The following is a 21422-nucleotide window of genomic DNA, read 5'->3' as shown; positions in this document are numbered from 1 at the left end:
CTAATAAGACTTTTCTGGAAATATTGCTTCTATTAGCTTATAACTTATACCATTAATTTTATGATATTTCCATACAAAATGATATAAGCATATTTTTGTTTTAATATTGTTTCTGGTAGAAGATATAAGTCTAATATATAAATTAATAAATAGGGTGGGGTGGTTTATATTTTAAGTGTTTTTTCCCTAAAATTAAAAAACACAGGGCTTGTTCTTCTCAGTTTGATAGTTAGATTCCCTAAAATATAAAAATGAATTAACATTATTTCTCACTTATTTCGATAGCTATTTCCCCCTTCACTCTTAGAATATAGTGCCTTCTACTTTGCAAAGTAAATACAAACTACTTTGTGGAAACCAACTCAGCTTCCAGTCCCCAACATACAAACTTACCTGACTCATAACCCATCCTTAGCTTCTTATATTTTTTTAGTAACCTTTCTCGTCCAAGGTTATTTGTGCCTCTTTGCTCTGGATACTATAACTTCCCTCTTCCTCAGGGACCTCATTCCACTATTATCCTTTTCTCATGTATTTTAAGACATTTTCTCTCCATTGGTTCATAGCTTCACCACTTACTAGTGTGTTTCTTTGAGTAATCACTTAACTCTTCACAGGGTTGGTTTTGTAATATCCACATTAATAACATAAAGACATCCGGAAAATCTATTTTGCAAGATTTATGCAAAGATTAGAGTTGTTGTATACAGAAAGTTCTTTGTATAGTGCCTAGCACATGGTAGGAGATAATTACTATCCTTTGACACACCCCACCAATGCCTTAATTCTCTTCTACCTTTCAAAGCTAAGCTTGAAAAATTAGTGTACATTTAGTATTTCCACTGCCTCACTACCCATTCTCCCCTCACCTGCTGAAGTCTACTTAATTACCTTTCCACTGAAGCTGCCTTTGATAAAGTTCCTCAGTGATTCCCTAATTGCCAAATACTTTCCTTTCTTTTCAGTCTTTCTTGACCTGTCAGAGACATGGGACATACTCCTTGAAACTCTTCCTACCTTTGGTTTCCATGATACTGCTCTCTTCTGGCAATCCTTTTACCTCCTTTCATTTTCCTTTGTAAACTGATCTTTTCCTCCCCATGATTTTATATTCGATTCTCCGTTGTTTCACCCTACATACTCACTCTGAAGTTATCATCCATACTCATCTCTCTAGCCCCAGCCTCACTTCTGAATTTTAGACCTGCACTACCCAGTACAACAATAGCCATTACCACATGAGGCTATTGAGCACTTGAAATGTGTGGCTGGTCTGAATTGAGATGTGTTGTAAGTACAAAATACACACCAAGTTTTAATGACATAGTATGAAAAATGAATGTAAAATTTATCACTAATTTTATATTGAATACACTTTAGTATATTTTTAATATATTGGTTTAAATAAAATATATTACTGGAAATTAATTTTACTTGTTTCTTTTTACTTTTCTAACATGGCTACTGGAAATTTTTCTTTCAGTTTTATTGAGATATAATTGACATACAGCACTGTGTAAGTTTAAGATGTACAGCATAATGATTTGATTCACATACATCATGAAATGATTATCACAAGTTTGGTGAACATCATCTCATATAGATAGAAAATTAAAGAAATAGGAAAAAATTTGTGTGTGATGAGAACTCTTAGGATTTACTCTCAACAACTTTCCTATATAACGTACAGCAGCGTTAATTATATTTATCATGTTGTACATTACAGCCCTAGTACTTATTTACCTATAACTGTAAGTTTGTACCTTTTGACTGTCTTGATTTTAATTAACATGTAATTCACATTATTTCTATTAGTGCTGCTTTAGAGCCACATCTACAATAGCTTTTGATTGACTGTATACCTCTACTAGAAGTCCTACAAATATCTCAACTTTTATGTGTTACAAAACTAACTTCTTCTCTTTAACCCCCTCACAATAACATAAACATCAATCTTGCTTTTCTTATATTCCATATTTCACTGAATAGTGCCACCATCTGCTGGAAAAGCCATAAATCTGCTTTTACATGATCTGTTCCCTGCCTGTTACTCTACTGCCTCATCTTTCAGCTGTCGTTCGGTGAATAATCTTCCTTCCAGCTGTACCAAACAACCTACACAGATCTCCCAAATGAGGTGTGTTCTTAGTTGCCTCTCTGCCTTTTCACATACTGTTCCCACCTTCTCTCCCTAATTCTTCAAATTCAAGCATAAACTCCACTAGAAAACTTCCCCTGACCACCTTCCCAACTTTCTAAAGCTACATCAAGTAATTCTTTTCTTTTCTCCCATGCATCCCTATACATGTATCATAGGACTTAGGGTAATTTTGACTAGTCTGTCTCAGATAAGTCTATAAGTGAATTAAAGATAGAGAATGTGTTTCTCCATTGTGTAGCAAAATGCCTGGTAAATTGTAATGCTGAATAAATATTTTTAATTAATAAATGAAAAACAATATTTTTTCCTTTGTTTTGTTATAGCCTTATTCTGATCATGGAGTTCAAGCAACATATCACCAGGTTTATGCTCCAAGTGCCATTGCTATGCCTGCACCTGTGATGCAGCCTGAACCAATTAAAGTAAGAAGTTTGTTTTGATTTTTTTCTGTTATTCTTCAGTCATATTTCAAGTTTTCCAAATTTCTCTTCTGAAAAGAAACAACTTTGGATATTTATGTCACATTTGCGATCAGAAGTACAGAATTAGTTAATTATTTCATGTGAAGGAAATACAATTCTAAACTAGCTATAATTTCTATTAATTAGTTTTGAACAACTTATAAACCACACATGGTCAAAACTTTTTATTTATTGTTGTAAAATATATATGACTTAAAATCTTCCATTTTTAAGTGTACAGCTAAGTGGTATTAATTACATCCACATTGCTATGCAACTGGCACCACTATCTAGTTCCAAACTTTTTCATCACCCCAAATAGAAACTCTGTACCCATTAAGCAATAACTTTATATTCTTCTCTCTGCAGTCCCTGGTAACTTCTAGTCTACTGTCTGTCTCAGTGAATTTGCCTAGATACTTCATATACTAAGATTTTATTATGCTAATGGCATGTAACATTTATGGGGAGATGAAAGCAGTTAATGATCTACTCTTCCAGTTTGGGACTTTTGTGCTCATGCACCTTAAATCAGATCCAGGCCAGGAATGGTAATCTAGTTAGATCCATGTGTGTATTCAATATATAAATATATTAGGGGAATGTGACTACATCTCTAAGAACCCAAACTGATTAACTATTATGATGGTACTATGAATCTTGCTTGCAGTGTACTCTTTACAATAAAATGATGGAGGTTAGCGATTTCACACTCATATTTTTGCTTCTGACCCAGACCATATATTGGAACTCAATATCAGGACAGTCTACTTTAAGGAGCCTCCACAGTCTTTCGAATCTCCTCACCCTTTCACTGCATTTCTTCACTGCTCTTGCCACTGTACTGCAAACATAGACTAAAATCATAATTTTGACCTAATACCAAAGCCTAAAGTGTTAGTAAATGTTACTTATAGAGAGCTCATTCTAGTATCAAAATCTTCTAAAACAAACTTCTCCTAATGTTAGTACTTTCTCCAGATACACTTCTCTAGAAATAGCTGAAAAAGCCATGCCATATTAGATAATCAATTGCAGATTATATACATATTATACACACACACATTATATATATATATATATATATATATATATAAACACAAATGATTGAAGTTGTACTTCTAAATAATTCCAATAGAGGATAGAGTGGTAGTTGGATAGGAGAAATTTCCAAAGAATATTAATGTTAAACATCCTTGATTTAAAGTTTAATTCTTCTAGTTTAAGAGTATACACTTTTGTACATTTCCTTAAATCTGTGAGTAGTTAATTCAGAAATTGTACAGAGAAACTGGTATCTTATTCTTTATCATATAAAAATTATACGTATGTTGAATATAAATCATAACAGTGGTGTGAAGAGACACATTTCTTTGTGCATATAAGCATAAAACTGGAATCAGAAATCTGCCTCTTGCATGTCTGGAGAAATGCTGCTAAGAGGAACTTTACCCTTTCTATCCTGATACAGATCTTTGCTCTGCTGTGCCATAGGCTAAAGGCTAACAAAACCACTGACTTGTTTCTATTTGTATTTAATCTGTCTTGTTAAGGCTTATAATAATTCTGGTTTTCACATGGGATACATCCTAGGGAAGATTTTGATCCTGACAGAGTTAAGATTTCAGGACTAGGGAAGAGTTTAAGAGCTATGAACTGTGGTTAACTACCTTACTCCAAAGCCCACGTCTCGCACAACTGTAATTAGATTTCATCGAATCCGAGCTAGCATGGATTATACAACACACCATTATTTTATGTATCACTATGAAAGAAAAAAACCTTGCCATCAATTGTAAATGTATACTGATTCAGGGTTTTTGAAATATGAAAAGATATATATCTCAGAATCAATGAAGTTTGGCATGTTTTATTTTTATTCATTTATTTATATTTTTTGGCTGTGCTGTGCAGCATGCGGGAACTTAGTTCCCGGACCAGGGACCGAACCCATGCCCCCTGCATTGGAAGCACAGAATCTTAACCACTGGACCACCAGGGAAGTCCCTGGCATGTTTTATTTTTAATTTAGATATGCAGGATTGTAGGAAGCTTGAGTTGAGGGGCAGAAAAAACCCCACAATTCCCCTTTTGTTAGAGATGGGGGGGGAAGAAAATTCAATTAAATAAACCTTCAAAATCAAAACTGGAACACAGGGCTTTTGTATAGAGTTTTATAGTTCCTATTTTATCTTTCAAGGTTGAATGTTCCATGTTTTGTTTTGTTTTGTCTTTTTGCGTTACACGGGCCTCTCACTGTTGTGGCCTCTTCCATTGCGGAGCACAGGCTCCGGATGCGCAGGCTCAGCGGCCATGGCCCACGGGCCTAGCCGCTCCGCAGCATGTGGGATCCTCCTGGACCGGGGCACGAACCCGCATACCCCGCATCAGCAGGCAGACTCTCAACCACTGCGCCACCAGGGAAGCCCTGTTGCATATATTTTATATTCAAATATTTTTCTTTAGGCGATTTGATGGCACTCAATAGAAAATGGTGCCCCACTCAGCAACAGAAACTCCAAAACCAATTCCATAGTTTTCTAAAACTATACAATCTCATAGACATACTTTACTATACAAATTTTCCTGTGTGGAAAATTATCTACTTTTGTTTATAGTGCATTTGTATTATAATATAGAAATATCAATCCACAAATGTTACTAAATCAATAGGAGACGATTGTTTCCTAAAATTTATTAAAGTAGACTAATATTAAAATATTGACGTTTGAAACATTAACCTTTTTTCTTCCTATGCAAATTTTCCCTGGTGTACCAAAAACCTTGGTGACTTAAAATTATAGAAAAGTTGGGCTTCCCTGGTGGCACAGTGGTTGAGAGTCCGCCTGCCGATGCAGGGGACACGGGTTCATGCCCCGGTCCGGGAAGATCCCACATGCCGCAGAGCGGCTGGGCCTGTGAGCTATGGCCGCTGAGCCTGCGCGTCCAGAGCCTGTGCTCCGCAATGGGAGAGGCCACAACAGTGAGAGGCCCGCGTACCACAAAAAAAAAAAAAAAAAACTTAGTCCTTTTAATTTTTTTCAGCTTTGTATTCTGAAATAATTTCAGATTTACAGAGAAGTCACAGAAATAATAGTTTCTATATATCCTTCACCCTCCTGTTCTTTGACTGGAGGGCACTGGTACAGGAAATGAACAATAATACAATTCTCTTAACTATATACCTTCTTCAGATTTCACTAGTTTTACCACTAATGTGATATCTGAAATAAATTACATGTGAAAGGGTTAGACATTATAGGCAAAAGATTTTAGAAAATAGATTTTTAAAAGACAGAGGTGAATAATAATAGAGAAAATGATAAAATCAGAAGATTAATTCAAGAAGTCAAATATTAATTCTGGAAAAAGACATAGAGAAAATGGTTTGGGGGAAATTAGGAAAAAATTAATACAAGAAAATTCCCTAGGAAGTTAATGACAAGAGTGTCTAGATTAAAAGGGACCAGAGGGAGATCATAATGGTGGAGTAGGAGGATGCAGGCAAAGCTCACCTCTCACCATGAACACATCAAAAATATATCTACACGTGGAGCAATACTCACTAAAAACAAACTGGAAGTCATCTGTCAGAAAGACTCTTATACAACCAAGGTTATAACAAAGATCCAAGATCCAGATGGAATTGGGTAGGAAGGGAAGAGAAATGATCAGGTCGGGAGGGAACAGGGAAGAGGAGAGGGATTACACAGGTTCAGAGGGATTACACAGGCTCACTCCCTGGGGAGTGAGAGGTTCAATCCACGTTTCAGGTCTCCCCAGCCTGGGGGTCTGACACTGAGAGGACAAGTTGCCTTAGCAGGTTTGAAAACCAGAGGGACTGACAGCAGGGCTGTAAGAAACCTAGACTCCACTTGTGAAGATCACACACGCTACCGAAACAAGGCAGAGGAAGCAGATAGAAACTGCCTGGGACTCTGGCCAGTTTCCTGCCACCACCCCGGTGTGCACCCCGGCCTGAGACAAACACCAACTCCAGCCCCACTTGCTCTGCAGTACAGCTTCACACTGGCTCATAGGCTGCCATGGCCAAGGGGAGTGCACAGTTCTGGGGGACAGAGCCAGCTCCAACACAGAAAAGCATTTGAATAGGGCAAGGGTGGCCATTTCTGGCACTAGTGGAGGCAGTGGATCGGGAGTGGTCCAGAACTCTCACCGGTGCTGGGACTGCCACAGCCCACACCCCGACCCACACTGGGCACTCCAGCCCCACCTACTCTGTGGTGCAGCTCCATTCCAGGCAAGGGCTACTGCAGCCGAGGGGAGTGCACAGTTGTGGGGAACAGAGCTGGCTCAGACCTGACACATCATCTAAACAGGGCAAGGGCAGCCATTGCTGGCACCAGCAGAGTCAGCGGATTGGGAGCAGTCTGGAATGCAGACTGCTGCCAGGACCACCACAGCCTACACCCCAACCCATGCCAAAAGCCTGTTCCAGCCCCTCTTGTTCCAGCACTGCTCCCTTTTGGGGCAAGGGTGACAGTGCTGGGAGGAGGGAGAACACAATTAGAGGGAAGGGAGCCAGCTCTGACTTGACCTTCAGGACTTCTGCTCCAGGAACTTGGGACCTGATCCTTCCTTCAATAGTGTTGGCCACTGAGCAGTGGAGAATCCCTGCTCACACCTAGCTCACACCTAGCTCTGGCTCTGGCTCTGTCCCCTCCATGTCCAGTCCCACCTCTTATCAAGGTGATAGCTGCCAGCATACCCTGGGGAAAGACGTAACTCATGATCACATCAGATCCAGCTTTCCCACCAAAGCCACTGGGCACGAACAGACTGTATAGGGACAGTCCCACATAAGGACACCCTTTCAAAACCAGAATAGGTAACTGATTGAGCTAATTTCATAGAAACGGAGAAAGTTAAGCAGAACGAGAAGAGAGAGCAGTTTGTTTCAAATGAAAGAATAAGAGAAAAACCCTGAAAAAACAACTAATGAAACAGAATAAATAATTTACCAGATAAAGAGTTCAAGTGTTAGTAATAAGAATGCTAACTGAATTAGGGAAAAGAATTGATTAACACAGTGACAATTTTAACAAAGAACTAAAAAATATGAAAAAGAATTAATCAGAACAGAAGAATATGATAACTGAAATGAAAAGAAACTAGAGGGAATTAACAGCAGACCAGGTGATGCATATGTGATCTGGAAGGTAGAATAATGGAAACCACCCAATCAGAACAGCAGAAAGAAAAACAAATTTAAAAAATGAGAACAGTTTAAGGGACCTCTAGGACAACATCAAGTGTGAAAACATTCACATTATAGGGAGAAGAGAGAGAGAAAGGGGTTGAAAATGTATTTCATGAAATTATGGCTGAAAACTTACCATACCTAAAGAAGGAAAGAGATATCCAGCTACAGGAACCACAGAGGGTCCCAAACAAGATGAACCCAAACAGACCCACACCAAGACATATCATAAATAAAATGGCAAAATTTAAAGATAGAGGATTCTGAAGGCAGCAAGAGAAAAACAAAGAGTCAGTTCAAGGGAACCCCCATAAGGCTATCAGCTGATTTCTCTGCAGAAACTTTGCAGGCCAGAAGGGAGTGGCATAATATATTCAAAGTCCTGAAAGGGAAAAACCTGCAACCTAGGACACCCTACCAAGCAAGATTATCATTTAGAATAAAAGGAGAAATACAGAATTTTTCAGACAAGCAAAAACTAAAAGAATTCAGCAATACTAAACCTACCCTAAAAGAAATGTTAAAGGGTCTTCTCTAAGTGAAAAAGAAAAAACTGTGTCAGTTTCTCCAATAAAGATGTTTAAAAAAAAAAAAAAAGACCTGGCGCAGCCAAATAAATAAATAAATTTTTTAAAAGATAATATAATACCTTATATGTGTATATTACATTGTATCTATATATGTAGTATATATTATATATTTATATATAATATTATATAATTGTTGAGAGTTTTTGTTTTTTCCCACATAAATAGCAATTTATATCACCACACTTTACTTTTCATCTTATTAACACATTTTCAATGGTAGTATATCCTAGCTCAATCAAATTCTGTAAAACAATTAGGGAATTACATTTTTAATCAAGTTCAGAATTTAGTTGCTGCTCTTAAGAAAACATATAGACCTGAATATTGTTGTCCTTGGTTTTCCTGAAAGGTTAAAATCTAATCTAAGATTACCTTAAGAGAGTCAAACTGAATATTATGTCATTTTATACTTGAAATGTTAATGATGATAGTATGCAAGATGGGGGTCTATATGTTATTAAGTACCTTTGCAGCAAAAAGTGTGATATACTGATTCTTGATGATATTATAGAATAATCGCCATGCCAATCATTTACATTTAATCTTTGAGTTCAAGGAAAAGAGATACTAAGATTCTGCATTGAGTTTTAAAGTTAATCTGCTCCAAAGATCCCCTCCTAAAGAGTCTGAAGCTATGTGTATTACAGTATAGCTTGTTTCCCTTATAATCTTATGTATTTTATTTTATATATTTAAAAACATGATTCTGAGAAGGGGTTCATAGGCCTCAGTAGACTGCCAAAGAAGTCCATGGCACAAATATACAAAAACAATTAACTATTTATGAAGGCCTCTATTGTACCTATAATAAATATATAGAAAAGCAAACATTTTTTTTAAAATAAAAAGTTAACCTTTGTGTTAGAGTCACTTTATTTCATTTGTAACATAAATTTTAACAGGAGGAATTTCTTTAGCTACATGTTCACCTAATTCTAAGAGAGGTTTTTAGTCTTCCATACTAGTTGAGGTTATTCAACTAGATAAACAATGACATAGGAAGTAGGTTGATGAGGAATAATACCAATCAAATATTGCAAATACAGTTTACCACATTAAGTAAACACAACTTTCTACAACAAACATTATAACAAATGTAATTTTCTATTAAGAAAAACACTAATAGTCTCAGTGTTAAAAAGTCAAGGCCTTAAGAAGTATTAAACTTTTTAATATTACAAGAAAGCTCTTTGTGCTTTTGTAAAGACTTTCTGACAGTAAAACATAGAATAACTGTTGTATAGATTTAACTTAAACACCGTGGTAACTAGAGCACTAATATTTATCGCCTTTTTTGTTTGTTTATTTATTTATTTATGTATTTGGCTGCGCCGGGTCTTAGTTGCAGCACACAGGATCTTTTAGTTGAGGCAAGCGGGATCTTTTAGTTGCGACCTGCGGGATCTTTTAGTTGCAGCATGTGGGATCTCGTTCCCTGACGAGGGATTGAACCCGGGCCCCCTCCACTGGGTGTGTGGAGTCTTAGCCACTGGACCACCAGGGAAGTTCCAATATTTAAGTGCTTTAGGTACTTCTTATATACCTAAATATATAACCTAGTTAATCCCTGTTCTTTGTAGTCTCAAAAGCATTAGTATCAATAGTTTCTTAGTTTCTCTTAAGTTTCTATTAAACTTGTAATTTCTGATTTTGACTTTAATTAAGGTGAATCCAATATATTTGAGGGTAGTGATAATTTATTTCCACAATAAAGAGTAGATACACTCTTAAGGCACCTTATTAATGTTTTCTTTCAAAGATTTTCAGAAGTTCTCAGCCTGAAATTTTTTTTCCAGACTGAATAGTTTAAACCCCAGTGGTCAACAAACTTTCTGTAAAGGGTCCAATAGTAAATATTTTAAGCTCTTTAGGCCACATGGTCTCTAGCTCAACTATTCACTGCAATTGTAGCTTGAAAACAACCACAGATAAGACATAAACAATGACTGTGACCGTGTTCCAGTAAAACTTTATTTACAAAAACAGATGATAGGCCAGATTTAGCCTATAGACTATAGTTTTACAACCCTTGGGTTAACCCACTGTCAGGTTCATGTATCATCTTAAAGTGTAATGTGAAATGTAGTACAAATGCTTTGGTTATATTTCCATTTCTTTTATTACCTATAGTTGATTTACAATGTTGTGCCAGTCTTTGCTGTACAGCAAAGTGACTCAGTTATACACATATATACATTATTTTTTATATTATATAAAATATATAATATATTATATATTTTATATTATATTTCCATTTTTAATTATTTTTGATCTGTGTTTAACCTAACATGGATTATTTGACCCTTAGCCTCTAGACTGCTTTAATTTCACATTGTCTATAAGTTCTTACCAGTCAGAATACTTAGTCAATGTGGGGGAAATGTGAATAAGGATAATTTGAGATATTTGGGGGTTTTAGGGGGGGTTGTTTTTTTGTTTTAGGGGGTTTTTTGGCCACACTGCTTGCAGGATCTCAGTTCCCCGACCAGGAATTTAACCTGGGTCACAGCAGTGAAAGCCCGAAATCCTAACCACTAGGCCACCAGGGAACTCGAGGTATTTGTTAATTACTGTGTAAGGATAGGTACTAATTGACACAGTATTCTGAGTAAATTTTGTACTTCATTTAGAGGGGGAACTCTGCCTCATTGTGTGGCACAATCCAATTATGTATTCCCATTCTTAGTTTTAGCACTCATTTCCCTTGCATTCTGAGTCTGTCATTCCCTCTATTTGAACATTTTTCCTCCTTTTACCCAATCTATTTTCTTTCCTCTTAGCACCCATACTACTTGGATGAACATCTTACTTTCACAACTGAACTCATCAAACCTTAATACCTTACAGAATTGCTTCCTGAATTTTTTTTGGATAACATCTTTCCCCACTTTGACACAGGATAATAAGCAATAGGATTTTGTATTCCACACTTCACTAAAAATATTTTAAATTTATCTGTTTTGGAAAGGCATGAAGGAGGAGTTTAGGGGTATCTTTTTCACTCATATGAAATTACTATTCTTTCAGTACTGAGATCTAGTCAAAGCACTTATCTAAGATTTATTGCCAAGATTTGATGATTATTAGCCAAACCGCAAGGGTCTTGTCCTAGTGCTTGTCCTCTTAGATTCTCTTTAATGCAATACTGTCAACTAACCTGTGCTCAAATTTTATTCATTCTTATATGTGACTCTCTTTCCTTGCACTCTATTTGATCTTTCAGTATCTCTTTCAAAAAATATATTTTTTCCTTTTTTACCAGCTAATCATGGCATGATTCTCTTTGTCCTCTAAATTGTCTTCTCAGGGAGTTTTCCAGTTTTCTTCTGAATTTTAGTAGTGTTTAATAGTGATTCTGACCCTAGTGTTTTGATTCTGTTTCTATTTTAACTCTAAAACAACAACACCTGGATGGATGGTCACTACCTCCTCAAACTGAAAATCATGAATACACAATTTCGTACATTTTATTTTCAGAATCCTCACCTCTTTTATTTTAGTTTGCCCATCTCCCTTATCCCCTGAAATCAAAACAATACCAGTGACTTTTTCTGACTTCTTTAAGCCACATGGTCTATTTATACTGTTTTGTGTCCTTTTTCAGACCACTAACTTGCTAAAAATAATATATTCATTTCTCTTTCCACTAAGCTCTATTATGGACTAATCAGATTACTGTATATTTATTTCTTCAAGACTTCTCTGTCTTCAGTTTCTATCCTTTAGTCATGCATAAAATCTGAATTTAGTTTTTTAATCTGTAGTTTCTTTTCCTCTTATCATTCTCATCAACTCTTATCCACATACTTCCTTGCCAAATTCCTTGCCATTGCATATTCTTCCTTCAATATTACCATAATTATCAACCTAAATTATTCATATACAACTGTTTATATTTTATTTCTTTGAGCTGTAATGAAGTTAGCTCCTGTTCTCTCTAGGCTTATTGAGCTTCAGTCAAGCAATTCCACATACAGAGAACAGTTTAACTTCGCTTCTCTTATTTTTTTCTGAGAGAACCAGGGCATATTGCAAGTAAGCTATGAGTAGTTGATTAGGCATGAATAGCTGTATATTACCACAGTATCTTTCATTCATTTACCAAATATTTGTCAAGCATCTACCATGTGCTAGCCAGTACTCAAGACACTGAGAATACAGCAGTGAATTATATTAAGTGGTATTGGACAGTATTGAACAGGCCAGAGAAATCCTGGCCTGTCTATAGAGTTTAGCAAACCAGACAAGTTTGAACCCCTAGAGTCATGCTGTTCCCAAAACATGGTAACCACTAGCCACATGAGGCTAATTTCAATTTTAAATTAATTAAAATTAAATGAAATTTAAAATTCAGTTCCTCAATTGCAACTAGCCACATTTCTTTTGTTTTCAATTGAGGTATAGTTAATTTACAGTATTGTTTTAGTTTCAGGTATACAGCATACTGATTCAGTACTTTTGCAGATAATATTGCATTATAGGTTATTACAAGATAATGGGTATAACTCCCTGTGCTGTATAATAAATCCTTGTTGCTTACCTATTTTATATATAGTAGTTTGTTAATTCCATACCCCCAATTTGTCCCTTCCCCCTTCCCTCACCCCTTTGGTAACCACAAATTTGATTTCTATGTCTGTGAGTCTGTTTCTGTTTTTTATATACATTCATTTGTATTTTTTTTAGATTCCACATATAAGAGCTATTATATTGTATTTGTCTTTTTGTCAGACTCACTTCACTAAGCATAATATTCACTAGGTCCATCCATGTTGCTGCAACTGGCAATATTTCATTCTTTATGGCTGAGTAATACTCCATTGTGTGTGTGTGTATAATGTGATATATATATATATATATGTATATATATATCACATCTTCTTAATCCAATTGTCTATTGATGGGCATTTAGATTGTTGTTTGGCTATTGTAAACAGTGCTGCTATGAACATTAGGGTGCATGTATCTTTTCAAATTAGTGTGTTTTTTTTCTGGATATATACCCAGTAGTGGAATTGCTGGATCATATAGTACTGCTATTTTTAGTTTTTTAAGGAACCTCCATACTGTTTTCCATAGTGGTTGCACCAATTACATTCCCACCAACAGTGCAAGAGGGTTCCCTTTTCTCCACATCCTCGCCAACATCTGTTATTTGTAGACTTGATAAAGGCCATTCTGACAGGTGTGAGGTGATACCTCACTGTGTTTTGTTTTGTTTTTTTCTAATGAGAAAGTATTTGATTTTTTTAATTTATTTTATTTACTTATTTTTTGGCTGCATTGGGTCGTTGCTGCGCACAGGCTTTCTCCAGTTGTGGCGAGCGGGGGCTACTCTTCCTTGCAGTGTGCAGGTTTCTCATTGCAGCAGTTTCTCTTGTTGCGGAGCATGGCCTCTAGGCACACAGGCTTCAGTAGTTGCAACATGTGGGCTCAGCAGTTGTGGCTTGTGGGCAGTAGAGCGCAGGCTCAGTAGTTGTGGCACATGGGTTTAGTTGCTCTGCAGCATGTGGGATCTTCCCCAACCAGGGCTCAAACCCGTGTCCCCTGCATTGGCAGGCAGATTCTTAACCACTGCATCACCAGGGAAGTCCCTCATTGTGGTTTTGATTTGCATTTCTCTAATAATTAATAATGCTGAGCATCTTTTCATGTGCCTATTAGCCATCTGTATGACTTCTTTGGAAAAATGTCTGTTCGAGTCTTCTGCCCTTTTTTTTTTTTTTTTCTTTTTGCGGTATGCGGGCCTCTCACTGCTGTGGCCTCTCCCGCTGCGGAGCACAGGCTCCGGATGCGCAGGCCCAGCGGCCATGGCTCACGGGCCCAGCCGCTCCGCGGCATATGGGACCCTCCCAGACCGGGGCACGAACCCGTATCCCCCGCATCGGCAGGCGGATTCCCAACCACTGCGCCACCAGGGAGGCCCTTCTGCCCATTTTTTGATTAGATTTTCTTTTTTATATTGAGTTGGATGAGCTATTTTGGATATTAACCCCTTATCTGTCACATTGTTTATAAATATTTTTTCCCATCCTGTAGGTTGTCTTTTCATTTTGTTTATGGTTTCCTTTGCTGTGCAGAAGACTTTCAGTTTAATTAAGTCCCATTTGTTTATTTTTGCTTTTATTTCTTTTGCCTTGGAAGACTGATCCAAGAAAATATTGCTACAATTTATGTCAAAGAGTGTTTCACCTATGTTCTCTTACAGGAGTTTTATGGTTTCATGACTTACATTTAGATCTTTAAACCATTTTGAGTTTATTTTTGTATATGATATGAGAGAATATTCTAATCTCATTGTTTTACATGTGGCTGTCCAGTTTTCCCAGCGCCACTTGTTGAAGCCACATTTCAAGTGCTAAATAGCCCCATGTGGCTACTGACTACCATATTTGACAATGTAGATATAGAACGTTTCCATCAACATAGAAATTTCTGTCAGATAGTACTTCTCTAAAGAAATTGGAATATGGAAAATTTTGAGCCTATGCAAAATGTAAAAATATGTCATAGGACAACTTGGTTCCCCAAATTAGGAATGCACCTATGCTCAAAGTGCCAAAAAGGTGGTAGGAACTAGGTTGTTTCTTTGGCCCAAACTAGTATTAGCACAAAAAAATTCTCAGGATAACACAGATATATGGAATTACTCTATATTCTATACATAGGTACCTAAGTGCCTGTTCTACCAATGCCAGCTTGAAGAGTACTTTTGGGGTTTTAGACAACTTTCTAAATAGCCTTCTGCCAATCTCCACTCCCTTTTTTAGAAACATGTTTTTAAAACTCACCTAATAATGTTTTCAAATTAGAAGGAATGTTGTAACTCACTTGTTTCTCTGTTGACCTATTTCTCATTTTTATATATGAAACATTTATACTGTAACACTAGACTAAAGATTGTGTAAAATAGATTGTAAGCTCTCAGAGAGCAGAGAGCAAGCCTTTCCTGAGTTCTGGACTCCTCCTAATCTCTACCCTCTCACTTCTTAACACTCTAATATAATTAGTACCACATGTCCTGCAAGTATTTAGTAAATGTTCATGGATGTCCTACACTCATCTATTCTAACTTATTCTTTTTTTTCCCATTCAGGTTTTCTGATCTATATTTTCTTTCTCTTTACTTAACAGACAGTGTGGAACATTCATTATTAAGACAACTGGGCAGCTCTAGTCTAGCTCAACTGATTTCTTGTCCTATGATCCTTGTGTGGCCGAGATCCAGCTTCAACGAACCAGCTAGAAGCTGCCCATTGTGAAACTTAGGGTTAGTTAATACCTCACCATACTTATTTATTCCACTATAAGCTGTCTAAATTTGATGAAATTTGCTTTTTCAGTTGTTCTAAAAAATTATTTAGGTGGATGTGGCATGTTGGTTTTTTAATGTGTTAATCTAACTGTAGTGACATTTTCTACAACATGTTTTATCCATTCCATAAATAATAACCACATTGGGAATAGTGAGGTGTCTTTCATTTTCTCTGCTTTGTGTTATTTCTTTTCCTCTCAATCTTTTAGAAGTTATGTTTCATATTCTTTGATATTTATTTTAATATTTAGGATGAGTCATTTCTAATCCTAATAGAATTTTAGTACTTTCATGCCTTTTATCATATATTTAATTTTAATGAATCAGTTCTACTACTTTGCAATTCTGTCATTTTTTGTCTCTTTTTTTAATTTGTTACTGCTACTCCTTATTTAATTTTGCTTCTACCGTGGTTTTCAGAATTTGAATAGTACTTATACTCCTTTTTAAATAACATTTCCAAACATTGGAAATACCATCAACATGATCAGTATTCTTGCCTTTTCATGTGATTAATTTGACTATAGTAAATTTTTTCTCCAATATTTGAGATAATGCTCCAGCCTTCCTATAACATAAGCCATTTGGTACCAAATTTTATATAATATGGATCACCTAGTAGAGGTGTTTTGATAAAAGAAGGCTCACCTCTGACATGATCTCATAACATTGACTGATATTTTACTATATTTTGGTGTTCTTTTAATGTTTTAATCTTTTGACCTTTCCTTATGTTTTACCAATGTATTCAGTTATATATGTTATCAGTTCTTAAAAGGACAATTAATTATTTCCATAAAAAGCAAAACTATTTCTTACACCAAAGAAAAACTTTAAATTCTGATTCTAAAGCCAATTCTTATTATAAAATTGGAAAATAGGTAGGGAGGAGAAGCCGTTGTTCAAAAGTTACAGAACAACTCATAAGTGTTTTTATCAATAAAATTTATTTGTAGTATGAAAAAAGCCTTCTTCAATCCATTTGCAGTTCTTTCACTGACCTCCTAATTTTAGGCGAGAAGGGGAAAAGCCATAAATATTGGCATTACCCTAATAAATCTCTTTCCTTTCTTTTTCCGTCCCCAAATATATTCCATGCTCAGCAGCAGAAATAATAAGACTTGGACCCCAAAGTTTTTCCTCGTGAGTCAAACAGGGAGTTTCTTTTGAAACCGTAGTGAATGTGCTTGCCAGTCAAATGGTTTCATGAGAACAGCAGGACCATATGAAATATATACTAGCATATGAGGATTCCATGTACATTAATTACTCTCAGTTTTTAGAAATGTAAAAAGACTAAAGTCCCACAATGAAATTTCAAGTTTTTTGTTCTGTAAATAAAAATTATTAACTACCAGTGTTAGAGATCTTCTTTTAATAGTACTATCCTTGAGAACAAAAAAAACTAATGTTTTGATTTTTAAAATGTTAAACATGATGCTAAACAAATCCTGGACTGTTAATAAAAATTAATGATGTATTATTGGATAAGGAATTTTGATAATTATGCATACCCAGGTGTGTTTTTCCACAGAGCTATATAGATTATATGTATGCACACATCTAATATATATACATAATATGCATACACACATACATATTTTATATATATACATGCATATAGACTTTCTTAGAATTTAGCTTTATTTTGAGAAGCTAATCAAAACTGTGGAATTTATTGAAACCTAAATATATGGAGGATATCATCAACCTTCTTTATGGCCTAGCTTGATAGCCTAAACATGTTTTTCTAAAAACAGATTAGGAGGATGAAAATTCTCCCGACATATACTAAATAAAGCTCATTTTATTTTTTTCCTTTCTGTAGGTTTTTTGTTTTTTTGTCTTTTGGGGGGTTTTTTGCCGGCGCCATGCATCTTGCGGGATCTTACTTCCCCTACTAGGGATCGAACCTGAGCCACAACAGTGAAAGCTCTGAGTCCTAATTCCCTGGCAGAATTCCCTGTAGTATATCTCCTATAGGTAAATTTGAAACGAAGTTTTTACTTACTTAGTACCCATTTTGAGAAGCCAATCTTAAGATAGCTGCAGTTCACTCTGTTTTAGAATGAAACGGCTAATACATTATTAGTCCCTATACCAGAATCACAAGGTAATAAACTTGCAACCTATTTTCCTAAAACCTCTAATACAATCAGAGATAGAAAGATAGTAGCATGTCAAAAGATAAAGCATCTTGGAAAATTAAGACTTTAACTTCCTCTCAACTGAGTTATCAGGATAGCTTAGAAAAAGATGTATGATTTATTTTATAACATTGCTTTATAAATTTCTGCCAATAATGGCAGTACATTATTTTCAAACACGTTTATACATGATAACTCCCAAATGTTAGGAGTGTGTTTCCTGGATTTATGCTATATTTAACTATAAAATAATGAATTGGGGTCACACAAAAATTCTTTGTATTTTTTCCAGAAGTAGTGCTTCGATAGTATTAAAATATAGAATCAAAGGACTAGAAAAAATTTTAGGAGGGCATCCAATACAACTTTGATATCATGCTTCAACATGCCCTATTGTTATAATAGTAAATTGCTGGACCCTGAACCTATACTTCGACTAAAATGTACTCTGAAATCCCTATAGACTTCAGGGGGAAAGAGCCAAATTATACACAAAGGATGGATATAATATTCATCTTTGGTACTGTTTCTTTCAACCCTATTCAGTGTTTTCATTCCTGTATATAAATTCCTAAAACTAGGCTATCAGCTTCTGTACTTGCATGTTGAGTACTACTCTCTGATTAACAGCTAAAGTTATTGCTGTTGTTGGACCTGCTATGTGTGTTTCTGTCTCTCTGCTTTTATGTATTGCATAAATTTGCTAATATTTTCTGCATCCTCCTGGTTCCTCTCAGAAATCAAGTACCATTCAAGATCATTTACTTTAACATTGTCATTATTTCTCCTTTCCATGTGACATAATCCTTCTTCAGTTTTCTATATACAAGATTCATGGTTATCTGATGTTACCTGCTTTCTGACCTGTCAGGATCCACAGATATAAAATAGAAGGTGTAGATTTCAAACTAGTGAAATAACAGATTAAGGATTTCCCATTTTATCATTCTTTTTAGGCATGGTGCTTAAAATAGTATCAACTAATATAATGACAAGCCTGAATCTATCAAAGTAAAGATACATAGTAACAGTATGAATAGTCATTAAGACATTTTACTTAGGCTAGTGAGTGATACCATATTGACATCTGACTTATTTTTAAAACATGTAATTTTAAAATTTTCCATTTACTGATTTGTCAGTTTTCCTCATTTGGTATGTATTTATTAGTTAAAAGAAGCCAATACTTGATTATTTACTCATATTTTGGTACATAATTTTCTTTGTGAAGCTAGTATGTTAACCTCAGTTTTGCATTTCTGTTAAGGTGTGTACCCAGTATTTCTCTAAAGGTGATATAAGTCATAAATATCTTTGTGTACTTTCTCCCCTTTGGAAAGAAGGGGTGTAAGAAGCTACCTCTCTATACACAGGGACTAAAGTCCTTCTCTTCCTCCCCTGCTAAGAGTCTTTTCCTCAATTCAGCCGTCTTATTTGTTGGTTTTTGTTCCTCACCAGAGAAAACTGGGGGGACCCTAGATCCTCACACTCCTTTGGGATGTATGTACCTACAAGATTCCAGTATGCTCTTAGGCTTAACGAGAGAATTTCTAAAAAGAGGGTTTTTTATTAGACTCTAACTTTTTTCTTCATTTTTTCTTTGTGGAATAGAGAGGGTAAAATACATCTCTGCGAGTTTTTCTTTCCTGGGGAAAATAACACTTTTCAGGAAATGGTAGTTCCTTTGTGTTATTTTGTTATTTAAAGTGAGTCAAGTATAAAGGCTTCAAAGTAAATGTCTCAAAGTTCTTAGCATTTATTTTCCTCCCATTACTTATCATCAACAGGTTTTGTTGCATTCTCTCTAGATCTTTGTCTTTAATAGGTTTCAGTGCTTTTTTGCAGTTTTCCCTTTGGAAAATTACAAGTGAAAAATCAAACTACAATTAACCCTTAAACAACACGGGGATTAGGGACACCAACACACACACACACACACACACACACACACACACCCTGAGTATAACGCATAATTGGCCCTCCATATCCACCATTCTGTATCCGTGGTTCCTCCCTGGTTCCTTATCTGTAAATTCAACCAATGGTGGATTAGTACTGTAGTTATTTATTGAAAAAAATCCACCTATCAGTAGACCCTCACAGTTCAAACCTGTGTGTCGTTCAAAAGTCAACTATATATTCTTCCTGTCCCTTGAATTCCCTAAGCCTACCAGTTGTACTCTTTCAATCTGGAAACAATTCACTGTCTATTCACCTGAATATCTCTTTTCCAACTTGTTTGCCAAGTACCATATCCTTGATGTTTGAATCAATTTAAAAAAAAAAAACAAAACTGTGCTGGCCATGAGAAAGACCTCCCCGTCCATCTGGCTTTCCCCCTTCTGGCTCTTAGCACTCTGAGTACCTCTATTTTCTATTTTGGATAGAATTTCTCCAAATTTTTAGGGACCCTGAGCCTTTTCTTATCCACCCAATTCAATTAATTTTTTTTTCTTTCAAACTTTTTTTTTTATTGCATGCTCTCCTGTCTTTTTATGGCTGCGTTGGGTCTTCATTGCTACATGTAGGCTTTCTCTAGTTGCAGCAAACAGGGGCTACTCTTCGTTGCGGTGCACAGGCTTCTCATTGTGGTGGCTCCTCTTGTTGCGGAGCACAGGCTCTAGGCACGTGGGCTTCAGTAGTTGTGGCTCACAGGCTCTAGAACACAGGCTTAGTAGTTGTGGTGCATAGGCTTAGTTGCTCCGCAGCATGTGGGATCTTCCCGGACCAGGGCTCGAACCCGTGTCCCCTGCGTTGGCAGGTGGATTATTAACCACTGCACCACCAGGGAAGCCCCCAATTAATTTTCATTGACTGAAAATGATAGAGCTTAAGTATATTTACTATGTAGCCATTATATGTACACTGTCACCTCTGCTTTCATTTTCAAATATGGCTCTAAACTGAAAGAAAAGAAAGCAATCAAGCATACTTAATTTTGGAAGAGTTTTGCCAAATTCCAACCATATTACTGATGATATTTAAATTCACAATATAGTCCCAGAAAAGATGTCAATATTGGGCTAAGTATGTAATCTAATAATACTAACCTGAATTATAGATTTGGGGAATAAAAGAAAGGGAGAAAAAAGGATCTTTCCCCTCCTTGACTTCCCTAAGAATAAAGAGAATGTTAGTTAACACAAACACTCAATCCAATTTAGTAGAATTTCCAACAGTATAATGTAACATGAAAAAATTCAGGCAATATGGGAACGATGTTTTGGCTTAAGGAATCCAGCTTACAGGTAGCTAATTCATACTTAAGAGAGTGTCATTCTTGGTTTTCACAGCTTCTTTCTTTCTTCCATTTCTGAACCCCTTGGTAGTCTTTTTTTTGGCTGCGTTGGGTCTTCATGTCTGTGCTCGGGCTTTCTCTAGTTGCAGCGAGGGTGGCTACTCTTCACTGTGGTGCACGAGCTTCTCATTGTGGTGGCTTCTCCTATTTCAGAGCATGGGCTCTAGACACACAAGCTTCAGTAGTTGTGGCACACAGGCTCAGTAGTTGTGGCTCACACGCTCTAGAG

General features: G+C 36.1%; 1 protein-coding gene across 1 annotated transcript in view; it reads left to right on the top strand.

Moving 5' to 3' along the window:
- The window catches only part of BOLL (boule homolog, RNA binding protein), a gene marked incomplete at both ends in the record, with an annotated part of 61009 nt that overhangs the window by 29011 nt on the left and 10576 nt on the right, over positions 1-21422 (top strand). The window contains one exon of the mRNA XM_081243263.1: positions 2485-2583. Coding sequence (XP_081099389.1) covers positions 2485-2583 — 99 coding nt within the window. The remainder of the gene's footprint in view (positions 1-2484; positions 2584-21422) is intronic.

Source organism: Mesoplodon bidens (genome assembly GCF_964165515.1).
Source record: "Mesoplodon bidens genome assembly, chromosome: 8".
NCBI lineage: Eukaryota > Metazoa > Chordata > Mammalia > Artiodactyla > Ziphiidae > Mesoplodon > Mesoplodon bidens.
Note: the sequence above shows the minus strand (reverse complement) of the source record. Positions and strands in the feature narration are given on the sequence as shown.